The sequence below is a fragment of the Actinia tenebrosa genome, unplaced genomic scaffold (genome assembly GCF_029948245.1).
Source record: "Actinia tenebrosa isolate PJP-AT-01 unplaced genomic scaffold, QUT_ActTen_1.0 PGA_scaffold5__44_contigs__length_20552954, whole genome shotgun sequence".
NCBI classification, from domain to species: Eukaryota; Metazoa; Cnidaria; class Anthozoa; order Actiniaria; family Actiniidae; genus Actinia; species Actinia tenebrosa.
The window spans coordinates 2,258,533-2,270,892 of NW_028292582.1; the positions used below are offsets into that span (position 1 = coordinate 2,258,533).

The 12,360-nt window shown below is 35.9% G+C and overlaps 1 protein-coding gene and 1 long non-coding RNA gene across 3 annotated transcripts in view; both read left to right on the top strand.

Moving 5' to 3' along the window:
* Positions 1–12,360, top strand: part of LOC116292443 (uncharacterized) — a 17,576-nt gene continuing 5,216 nt past the window's right edge. The window contains exons 1-6 of one of the 2 annotated variants that reach the window (XM_089037444.1): positions 1–133; positions 3,167–3,226; positions 3,545–3,625; positions 5,009–5,068; positions 5,242–5,350; positions 6,306–8,113. In XM_089037444.1, coding sequence (XP_088893570.1) covers positions 98–133; positions 3,167–3,226; positions 3,545–3,625; positions 5,009–5,068; positions 5,242–5,350; positions 6,306–6,550 — 591 coding nt within the window. In that variant the 5' untranslated portion in view covers positions 1–97 and the 3' untranslated portion in view covers positions 6,551–8,113. Of the gene's footprint in view, positions 134–1,498; positions 1,852–3,166; positions 3,227–3,544; positions 3,626–5,008; positions 5,069–5,241; positions 5,351–6,305; positions 8,114–12,360 lie in introns of those variants that run through there. The other variant, XM_089037443.1, reaches the window with a different exon arrangement.
* LOC148906315 (uncharacterized) lies at positions 2,360–2,723 on the top strand. Its single transcript, XR_016121257.1, has 2 exons — positions 2,360–2,560; positions 2,645–2,723. It is a non-coding gene; the product is annotated as an uncharacterized LOC148906315 (long non-coding RNA).

The following is a 12,360-nucleotide window of genomic DNA, read 5'->3' on the forward strand; positions in this document are numbered from 1 at the left end:
TGAGAAGGTAAGTTCCACTTTCATTTTTACTTCCTTCGTGTTGTTGGCTAGCAAACCATATCGCTGAAAAGACAGGTTTTTGATCAGAGAAGTAAATATGGGTACGGTGGAAAGCAAAACGACGCGGGTCGAGGTAAAACAAGATAGTTCTAATTATTTGATTCTGAACTGATCATCAATCGAGTATAATATTGTGATTATAGGCAATTCTTTTCTGAATTGACAGTTGAGCAGAAACAAAATAATATATTGGGTCCAAGACGACGACTTTCCGTTTACAGTATTCAATGAAAGACTTGCAATCAGCTCGAGCATTTTAGAGTTTCTTCGTGACAATCGCAAGCATAAACTAGTGGTTTGAAAGTAGCTGTATATAAGCGACCTTTAGAAACGACGACGAGTACGAAATCGAGTACGAGTACGAGTTTTAAAATTGGTCCTGTACACGTAGTTAACACTAAATCGTAGTCGATTTCCGATTTTTTACAATTTAAAGTTTCAATCTACGTACACGATCACGACTACGAAAAGATAGTCCCTCTCTTTAAAAGTTAAACACTTGCACTCGTACTCGTTCTCGTATTCGTTCTCGTACTCGTCGTCGGATCTAAAGGTCTCTATAAGCTGAAAAAGAACTGAATTTTAAGTAAACAGCACTATGCTTTTCGAAAGTGAAAACGAAACAAAATCGTAGTCTAAACGGACTGTTATTTATTATGATATGCAAACATTATGTCTTTCAGTAACTCAATACCAAGCTAAAAATCTATCAATGTTTCTCAATTTATAGATTATAACCTATGATTTGTTGTTAGGTTTAATTCTTGCTTTTTAGCATGAATGGCTACAACATGGTCGACATATAGTTGGTCTTTAGAAACAAAAACATATTTTACGTGTGGTTTCTTTTAAATGAAATTTGTGTGGATAGATGAAGACTTTTGTGCATGTTTGTTATTATATATATACACCGGATCGCTAAGGTCACGAATTAGGCTTATATATTATATATGTATCAATGAATGTCAAAGTTTTAGCGATCCATATCTAATAATATGCACAATGCAAAGTAACCATTTTCAACGCTTAAAACCTACTGATTTATATTCTGTACGACCTAATGGACAAGAAAAAAATATTTTGACAGTCATTGAATGAAATAAACAATAAATAAAGCGATTTTTCCGTTTTGCATATCATTAAATATACTGAATAAATTAGATATTTGTATAAATGTATACTACAACGTTTCTGCAATCGAGTGTATATATATACATATATATATATATATATATACTGATATACATCGAATCCCTAAAACTCTGACATCTTATCGATATAAATACATATATATGTATCCCCATTTTTGCTATTGTCTTTCCTTGAAAATCCAGGTAAGACAATATGAAAAATGGGGGTATGTATATATGTATATATATCCCAAACATAGTTTTAGGGATTTGGTGTATATATACTGATATATATAAATACGTGTGTGTGTGTGTGTGTGTGTGTGTGCGTGTGTGTGTGAGTGTGTGTGTGTGTAAATCACAAAGCAGTCGCCACCAACGACTCAAGAAAGGAGCTACCCCAGTAGGGACAACCGAAGGCCACCTGAACGTTATGGTTTCGTTCCTTAGGAGCACGAGCAGTGACATCTTACTTTGATATACAGTATTTTTGGGACACGTTAAGGGAGGGGGAGGAAGTATGAGATATCACGTGACCATTGGGTTGCCTGTGGTTGCCTATGGATGGATGGATGGATGGATGGATGGATGGATGGATGGATGGATGGATGGATCTTTAGAATTCAGCTACACATCTTCCAGTTTGATCACATTTTCACAGGTACTCCTAGATAATATGTACAGCAAAGGGGTTTCATGCCAAACGTGTTGTAAACCAAAGCAACAAAAATACAATCTCTGTTGGCGAAAGAACTTTGTATATTATTCCTTCCCTAATAAGACAGCTACCATAAAAATACTTCCATCTATTCCTATCGATTCTTGTTTGCCACGACGTTCCTCGTGAACATTTGTTTTATGTTTCTATTTAATTCCGATAAATTTAATAATATTAATAATAATAATATTTAATATTTATAAAACGCGACTTTAACATGTGAATATGATCAAATGTGCATTATCTAGACCTAGAAAATAAATATAAATATATATATGTCAAAAAATCACATTAGAAAAAAAAAACAACTATAGATAAAATTCACATATGATATGTACTATGAAAATGATGAAGAACATAAATAAATAATATATGTAGAGATAAAATTCAAATTATATATATATATATATATATATATATATATATACAGATATAAAATACTAATATTAAAATTCATGAATAAAAAGATAACTTTAAAAAATGTGTCTTCAATGAAGTTTTGAAATTAAAAATTGTATCAGCAGCCCTTATATTACTAGGTAATTTATTCCAAAGTGCGGGGTGTAAGATTAAGAATTTCCGCAGACTAGAGGCCCCGCAGGCGCCATAAATATTTAACATCAAGAATCAGTCGAGCGTGCATCATTAACTTGTAAGTAGTTTTCTTTTTTTTTCTTTTTCCTTTTTAATTTGCCCCTTTTTGTGAAGCTTATTAATTATAAGTTGTTTGTTGTAGCGAATCGTACAATCTTCCGTGTAATTGTCGAACAATTGTCAAGCTGGAGCTAATAAATACGTATGTTGGAGTCAATGTGTACGAAGGCTCGACTATTTATGTAGTTGGAGACTACACGGGGGCTGCCACCGCTAAAGCTCTATCGCCCATGGTCTTTTTAGTTTTAAAAATTGGTGGCTGTAATAAATGCTCATTGCTAGAGAGTAAACCACACCTAGAGGGCTCTCTGATCTTAATCAATGAAGAAATGTATACTGGAGCGTTTCCATGTGTATCTTTAAAAGTAATAACTCGTATTTTAAAGTTAATTCTAAACTAAACTGGTAACAAGTGTAAAGAAACTAAAATAGGTTTTATATGACAAAAACGAGGAGCACAACAAATAAGCCTAGCTGCTGTGTTTCGTACTCTTTGCAGCTTATTTAAATGAGTGGCGGGAAGCCCATAGAGAAGACTATTGCAATAATCTATTCTACCCATTATACCTATGATTTGTACTGAAGATTTTTTTTCTATCTAAAGGACTCGTGTGATGAATCAAGTGATGATGAATCTGATGCAAGCAGTGATAACGAAGATGAGGTAAATAATGACGTGAATGAAGCAGACAACTATTTATTCACGATTACAGCAGAGGAGTTTCACAGCAACCGTGTTTTAGACCAAAGCAATAAAAACACAACCTCTCTTGGTGAAAGAACTTTGAATGTTGTTCCTTTACTATACGATAGCCGCCATGAAAATCCTCTTATATATATTCACTATTGATTCTTGTTTGCCAAGTCATTTCTTGTGAACAATTTTTCATGTTAACATTGAACTGAGTCAGATGAATTTGAAGAGCCCATTGTCCCTTTATGTCACCTTCATATTGTAACAGTTTCCAATTTTTATTTGCAGAAAAAGCTGGAAGGTCTATTTGGTATTGCTGATATTCTTGACGATCAATTGAGGATCCTTTTTGATTCCCATGCATTCCAGGTACACCCCTTTGTTGTTGTTTTTTTTTTCAAATATTTTTTGGAAAGCAAATTTCTTGGCTTTACTGAAATTTCGCATGCGTTATTTCTACAAAATACAGGGTTTTGACGCGGATCATTGGGATACTCGCTGAACCAGTAATTTGGTATTCATATATGTGTCTTATTCAATTACAAAGCTTTATACGAGTTTCCAGTAATAATGATGGAGAATTATATCTCGAAGATTTAGGTGGGCAATAAAAGCTTACTTCTTAAATGTTTCGCCCCATGTAAGGGAATCCGGACTTATGGTGGATTCCGGAATCCAAGCGCTGGATTACGGATTTCAAGGGTCTGGATTCCGGATTCCAAAACTTTTGTATTGCGGTTTCCGAATTCCATATCGTTAATTTTCAGATACTTTCTCTGAAAAGTATTTTGATATACTTGCCAGCATAAATAGAATCGTCTATCAATTAAATCAGCATCTGATGACAGATATTCTTGGTGGAGATATTACGCAGTGGGGGAGGGGCTATATCGGTTCCATCTAGGTCGAGGCGATAGCATCTGAGTGTATACTTTGAATTCCAAAGTAGCGGATTCCGGACTCCAAAAGGGTGGATTCCGGATTCCAAAGCCTAAAATTTCGTGGATTCCGGAATCCGGATTCCCTTACATGGGGCTAAATGTTGCAACGAAAAACAGTTTTGCAAGTTCACAGATCAGTTGATCGCATTCCAAAAAGAATAATTTGATGAAAAGAATACTTGGGAATTTTTTTAATGCAAAACAAGGTGAAATGATATATTTGATATCTGTGAGTGCCTGCGGTAATGCCGAATAATATTTCTATAAGGAGAGGCTAACTCTGAGTATATGCCTTTGTAATCAAGGTACTGGGCGGTATTTAAGGACTCCCAAAACGTTCTATTTACGTAATTAGTTTTGGAGAAACTATGAGCACAAAATCGAGGATTAGAGATTAGGCTTTTTAGGAGGAGGATATGTAAGTAACGGTACATTTATTTCAGTCGTTATGTTCAATGAATCTTCACACTATCATTGTATTTTTATATATTCGACATTACATCTAATCTTCGTTATTTAACAGTTTTATACCAAGTTCAATTGGGAAGTGGGACTAATGAATCAATTATAGACAGTTTTGCAAATGTACATTTCTTTATAGATTTATCCGAATATTTAACTTATGTAGATATTGTTATTTATTTTATTTATTTTTATTTTATTTATTTATTATTCTATTTTATACAAATTTATATCATTGTAAATATTGAGTTTTTCAATAATCTGGATTGCAAATCAATTTTGTAAATAAAGATAGCTAAAAAGATTATTTGAATAATTTGTACTGAAGAATTTTTTTCTCTCTCTAAAGGAATCGATTGATAAATCAAGTGATGACGAATCTGATCCAAGCAGTGATAACGAAGATGAGGTAAATAATGAAGTGAATAAAGGAAACCAGTATATATTCAGAACAAGGAACCCTAATGGAGCCTTCTCAAATTCCTGGGGTTTCTTTTCCAGCCTTTTATAGCGATACTGAAAATTTCATAACCTGATGCGTAAACAACTAGTAAGTAATATTTTTCTTATTGGTTTCTTTAGAATGTAACTCTCTACCACTACACCAATGACAATGGAGCTCAGGGTATCAGTAAAGACAAAATGATTAAGGCTTCTACTGACAAAAATAATGATGCAGTTTTTGAAGAAGGTAAAGATTAATTTACTAACCCATCCATAAATCTACTCATCCATCTACTCATTCACCCATCCATCCAATTCCAACCCCATCAAACAATACATCCATATTACTCCTCATTCAGCCATCCATCCTTGCATTTACCCAAATTCAATCGCCTACCCATCTTACTCCTCATTCACCCATCCGAACCATGTCCAATCAACTTCCCATTCATTTACCTACCCATCCTACTCCTCATTCAACCAAAACACCATATCCACCCTACCCCCATTGAATCCCCTACCCTGTAGAAAATATTCTTGCCTTTCATAGATATCTATTTATTAGGAACTTCATGAAACTCAGATTCATTATCCCTTGTGTTGTTGCTTCCATAAGATAGAAATCTCGAATGTGTGCTGTGCTGATGTTTCGATGTGTTGCGTGTATCGATGCGTCGATGTATCGATGCGGTTCACTAAAAATACAATCAAAGAGATTCTTAGGATCAATCTGTGTGATCTTATACAAACTATAATAGACTTACCAAATGTGTCCCTATCGAATCCAAAAGAAAAACTCAATAACAACCTCCAATATTCCTCTTGATAACAAATTAAATTCATAACTAAAGTTCACGTGCTGTGTTAACTATCTTAGTACTACTTCTATAGTACCCGGTGTCTCTCAAACAAATCATCTGGGCCTGGTGACCTGTCGCGCATATACCCATCTTATTCCTCATTCACCCATGGCCATCAAACCATATCCAATCAACTCCCCCATTCATTCACCTACCCATCCTACTCCTCATTCAACCATAAACCCATATTCACCCTACCCCCATTCAATCGCCTACCCATCTTACTCCACACACTTAACCACCTATCCACCTCTCCGCCACTTATCAATCCATCCTCGATCCACCTATAATGCTTATCTTATGCTTTTGTTACTTTTTCTCCCTCTCTTTTCCATATATGAGGTGTCTATTTGACTGCCATGGATCCTTACACCTACAGCAAAGAAGAAATAATACGCAATAACTATGACGATGGCCTTTCCGTTCACAAAAGCACTCGATTTCACGATAAGGCTGACAGTGCTATTGAAGTTAGTATTCCAGTGAGCGAGGTGTCCAAGGTCGATAATACTGATCGCGATGTCTACTTGTACGATGGGCATCTCAACCTTGATGAATATGACCACTCCGTATTGAAAATTAATTGACTCGTCAAGCATGAATCTTTGGGGTGCAACGAAATAACTCAAAATCCCTTAAGACTATAAACAACAACCGCCATCTAAGGAGACAAGCTAGTTATGAGAAATGATTTGTTATAGTCAACGAAACAACCAAATAGCGACTATGACACAACGTGCACTCCCGGAAATTTTGGTAGATCAAAACACGTTGAAGTAATAATAGGTCATTTAGCTTAAATCCTTTTTTCTCACTCTTTTCAAACTTATTCAATTCGTTTAAGAGTTATGATTAATGTCTCCTATCAATATATAATCAAATCAAGCTAAGGCGCTTTAAGCCCCCTCTACACAAGCAATTTTTATGTGGCAATTTCTATGTGACAATTTTCATTTGCTCGTGTAGATGACAAAAATTGCGCGTTGGAAAGCTGGCGTCCTAGTTTTTATGTGGCAAATAAAAATAGCCGCACACCGAAAATTGACGAGACGACATATAAATGTGGCAACTATTTTGACGTCATCTGCGCATCTAATTAAACACGGCGGCTTCAAGAGAGAGAAGAAAAGAACGGCAAATGAAACTTGAAACCAAAACCGGAAAAAAGTTTTGAAATCCATTATGGTCTGTTTACCTCACTCTTTTACTAGATTATTAGCAAATTCTTGAGCCTCTCTACGTAATTGGGTTTTCCAGGGTTTTACCCCACATTTTCTAAGTATTTTTTGGTCTTTTTTATTTGATAAAATAAGTGATCACTGCAGCAGTATTTCTATTTCTTTTCTTTATTTGCACCATCTTCCTAAGTACCCTAGCCGGGCTTTCTTTCACAGGCATCTTCGCTGTCCGAAATTATTACTGACTCAAATTGAAACCAAATATTTGTCGATCGCCTACATGAGCAATTAAAAGTTGCCACACAAAAATTGCTCGTGTAGACGGAGCTTTACAATTGAGTTGTGAATAACTAATTTGCAAATGCTTCTATGTATTAATAAACCGAACTATCTAGGCATGCATAATATGTTCCTATTCAAAATCACGTGCTATTCTCTTGAGAATAAGGTTCTACTTTTCGTCAGAGTGGCTTTGAACAACAGGGCGCGGTTGTACAAAGCCTGGATAGCGCTATCCGGCGGATAAATCCTTATCCAGTGGATAAGTCGATACTGTTATCCAATAAATTTATCCACTGGATAAGATTTATCCGTTGAATAGCGCTATCCAGGCTTCGTACAACCCGGACCCAGGAACCACTAACTTAGGGACCAATTTGATAATGCTTTTCTTTTTCCTCAGGAATTTTGTTTTAGGCCCACCTAACATTCATTAGATTTATGTGCAAATATTATATTTTTGGAAATTGTGAAATTGAATAATTAAAATTACTATTTCTTGGTCGAAATGACCATATGAGGTGAATGTCACTTGATCTCTATGTTATCCATTTTATATCGCATTGACACCTGACTGACGGCTGCAGTTCACCCGCTTCCAACGAGACGAACAACGAACACTTGGTGTCATAAGTCACTTCAAAATTCAACAGCAAGTATAAGAAGCCAAAGAAAATTCAAACAATGTCCAAGGTAGGATGACAATCTCTTAAGTAAGTTTAACAATTAGCTTTAAGCGATGTACGTTTTCCTCGGATATGGAACACACGGATGTTCAGTATACGTACTGAACCTTGTTGGACGTCATATTTCACTTGCAGTTGAAAGGAATAATACAGTATTGAATGTTTTTGCTTCAGTTGAACTTCCTCACAATATACTGCTCTTCAGTAAGGTATACTTTATAGATTATATGTATAATATATGTACTGATTTATGACTATGAACATTGACTATTGTAGTATCGTTATAGAGTATACTGTTATTACAGTATATATTAAGGATTTTCTAAGTGAAATCACGTTCGTAAATAAATTATCAGTACAGTGACTCGACTGGTACCTCGTGCTGTTTGAGGAAAACGATATAACGATATTAAAGCAAACGAATTATTATGTTATTCCACTGAATAGAATAGCAATTTTTCTTTATCAAAAAAGTTAATGCTTATAGAAGTATTAGTGAGGCTCAGGGCATTTGAATTTAGTTTAAAAAAACTTTTTACATAAGCTGAAGCAACGTCATACCTCATCGAATTCCTGGAACTTGTTTCAGATGGAAGAGCAGTTCGGTTTAGCATTTCTTGGAAAAATATATTTAAAAATTATTCGCCGAAGGCCAAGTGAATATCGGGGATTATCACATAATGGGCAAAATTATTGGTAGTTCAGTTGCTTAGCAACGCTTATAAAATGTAAACTTTTCTTTCAATTTTTGCAAACAAAATGGCTTCCCGTTTCCGTTTTGCATTGGCAGACGAAGAAACCACAAGAAACTAAAACGTTCAAGCGAAAATGAGAACACTAGAAAGAGTACAGGTGTTTGGATAAGTGTTTTCCGCAAATGGGCCTCGGAAAGACCACTCAAGTAGTCTCAAATGTGTACAACTTCACCAGCTCCAAATGTGACTTTGAACGCCAGCGCTGGAAATCATAATTCAGCAAAACCACGTTGGTCTGGACTTAATCAGTCAAAGAAAACGCCACTTTATTCGGCTTCTTCCTTTGGATTCTGATTCATATTAAGAATTTTGTCGATAGGAATCTTGTTTTATGCATGTTTTTATGGGTTTTGACGGGATATTAAATACGTTTGCCATTCTTTCGGTTGAAGCACTTTTGTTCAAGATTGTTAAAACATTTCATTCAGCGGGATCCAAGGGAAACTTGCCAAATAATTATTGTTTAAACTCAGTGATCGATGATATTCTTTTGTAAAGGAGAAAACCTTGAAGTATTATTGCGGTCCAAAGTTTGATAGAAGAGAGCACATGTAATAAAGAAACACGTTTGAATTCTGAATAAAATTATTTTGAACCATAACTACATTTGATTTGACAGTTCAGAATAAATGGCAACGCACGGGCATTACATTGGTTTCAAGACGGATTTTTTTCGTCGAATTTTGTCCTAGATTACTTAATGGAAAATTCGCGCGTACGGTTTTTATGCACGAGTTTAGAAGTATCAGATAACGAACGAGTGAGCGTAGCGAACGAGTAAGTTTTCTGATACGCATTAACGAGTGCATAAAAACCGTACAAGCATTTTCCATTCTGTTATTTATTTATCTCAAAGATACTGAGATTTCAAAGATCAAAACTTCTAATAATAAAACTATAGTATAGTTCCAATAAGTGTTTGTAAGCCGAGTTAAGATTCATGATAGTTATGATTCATCAGCTTTTTAATTATAAATCAAACCAAGCTTTCGAGCATCTTGCTCTTCATCAGGGCAAACGGCTGTGACAAATTTACAAGAAAACACGCAACATAACAATGTGCGCGTGCAGAAGAACGATGGCACCAGAGGAAATGGCTGGAGGCATGGAAGATTGCTAATGAATCACATGCTCTCTTTAATAGAGACAGTGGAAGAACATTGCCTGATAGCTATCGTAGCTTGATAGGCAATTAAGATCATATAGCGTATCTTAATAGACAAAAAAAAAAAAAAAAAAAAGAAGAATTGCGCGCGCAATTAATTCTCCCTTCGTAACACGCGCGCTCCTAGCAACTGATAAATTTAACTTTAGCACGCGCACATTGTTATGTTGCGTGTTTTCTTGTAAAATTGTCACAGCCGTTTGCCCTGATGAAGAGCAAGATGCTCGAAAGCTTGGCTTGATTTATAATTAAAAAGCTGATGAATCATAACTATCATGTATAGTATAGTTGTTGGTCTACAGGCCGAACAAAAATGAACAATTAAAAACTTGTAAACTACTGCACTAAAGAAAGGGTTTTAATAAATAAACTGAATTTAATTTTGTTTTTTATTATATATAGTTTACAAAGTAAAGTTAGAAAGTTTGACAATTGAAATAAATCTGTTGTTTTAAGACACAAAACAGCATGCATGTTTACAGAATGAGATATAAGGATCTTGAAATACTTAAGTTAACTGACAATTTGAATAAAAAATGCAATGACTACCTTAGTGATAGAAATTACTCATCATCAGGGTCACTTTTAATTCTTATTCTTTCCCGCTGCTTTTGGAGGGTTTTCGTAGAGCGGAATAAGTGGTGGTGATTGATTTACAGTGTTTATTATAACTGAAAATTGTCCTCCATGAATAGCGCAGCGCGGTTATTACGTCACGAAATAGGATACCTTTCGCGTGACTCAGACAAACAAACCATCTCAGTAGAAGAGGAATGACTGCAAATATAAATACTTCGTATCTAAATCCACTTAAAACAGCTACAAACTTGACTGAAAATGATGGAGTTCCTGGATCCAGGTTTGATGCTGACCCGGGAAACTATACTGTCTACCAGTTAAAGCGTTGGCTTAAATGCAGAGGCCTAAAAGTCACTGGAAAGCGTAGCGAACTGCTCGCACGTGTTCAGGATTGTATAAACGCTGGAAATTACCGCATTCTTGATCCGAGTATAGATGGGGGTAGGTGGCTCGATATTAAGGTATCCAAGGAATACAGCAAGGACGGAAAAATAATCAAAGAGCCAAAGAATAAAGTCCCTGAAATACCTACATCGGGCTGGAAAAACTTTCCATCCAATGACATACCGGCGCAGTTCAACTATGGACACGTTTATTTCTATGCTTTAGAACCACTTCCATCACGATCAGAAAGTGAAGTCGTAGATCAAACGTCTGATGATAGTGATGATGAAGCAAAGGGACACGGACTCGGACATATGACTGACAAGCCTTTCAAGAACGGACGTAAATATGTTGACTCTGGCTTCGTACACGACGTTACTGACAACAAGAACAGTGATTATTATTTCCTTCGCGCGCACGTTTGGCCCTCAATGAAAACAGATCTTCCTCACAACGTATTGATAATTTTATCGATTCAAAGTGGCGCAGTTATACATGCATCGTGTGAGCCATGCAAAGCGTCAGAACTTGGCCGATGCAGCCACGTAGTTGCGGTTTTGCTGTTGTTATTAGACCACGTCAAAGAACACGGACATATCGTAACTACACCATGTACTAGCCAGGAGTGTTCATGGAACAAAGGAAAAAAGAGAAAGAAAAATCCCAAAAGATTCTCAGATGCCAAATATCCCTCCAAAAAAAAGAAAACACAAGTTCAAGTTATAGATTTCGATCCACGACCGCCTCAATACAGACAGGTAACATCGTCAATGACCAATAACTTTGTCTCTCGGCTACAATATGAAAATGCTAAGACCGGGAAAATTTCTATGTGGACGACACAACTGAAGGTTTCATATAATGATTACTCAGTAGACGATATTTGCTTGCCTTTGTTAAGAGAGAAGGTAGAAATCCTTGTTAAGAACTTAACTCCCTCATCACTCACCCAACTTTCTGACACAGAGCAACAGAGCCAAAGTGAAAAATGGCACTCTGAGAGATGGCTTCGACTAACCGCCTCCAAATGCCTTGAAGCTGTTAAGATTGGAAAACTTGTACTTGATGGATCCAAAAGTGCAGCCAGTCGAAGTGCGAAGTTTATATCATCTTACAAATGGAATATGGAGAGTGAAAACTACCAGTCTGTTTGGATGGCAAGAGGCTTAGAAAATGAAGCCGATGCTATATTGAAATACCAAGCTCAAACAAAGCATCAAGTTGTGGCATCTGGATTGTGGGTTAATCCCAAATACCCCTGGCTAGCATGTTCTCCTGATGGTCTTGTGGAAGAAGATGGTTTGCTAGAGATTAAGAGTCTAAAGGTTTTTCATGATCACACTATTCAAAGTGTGATCCAAGAGTCTGTTC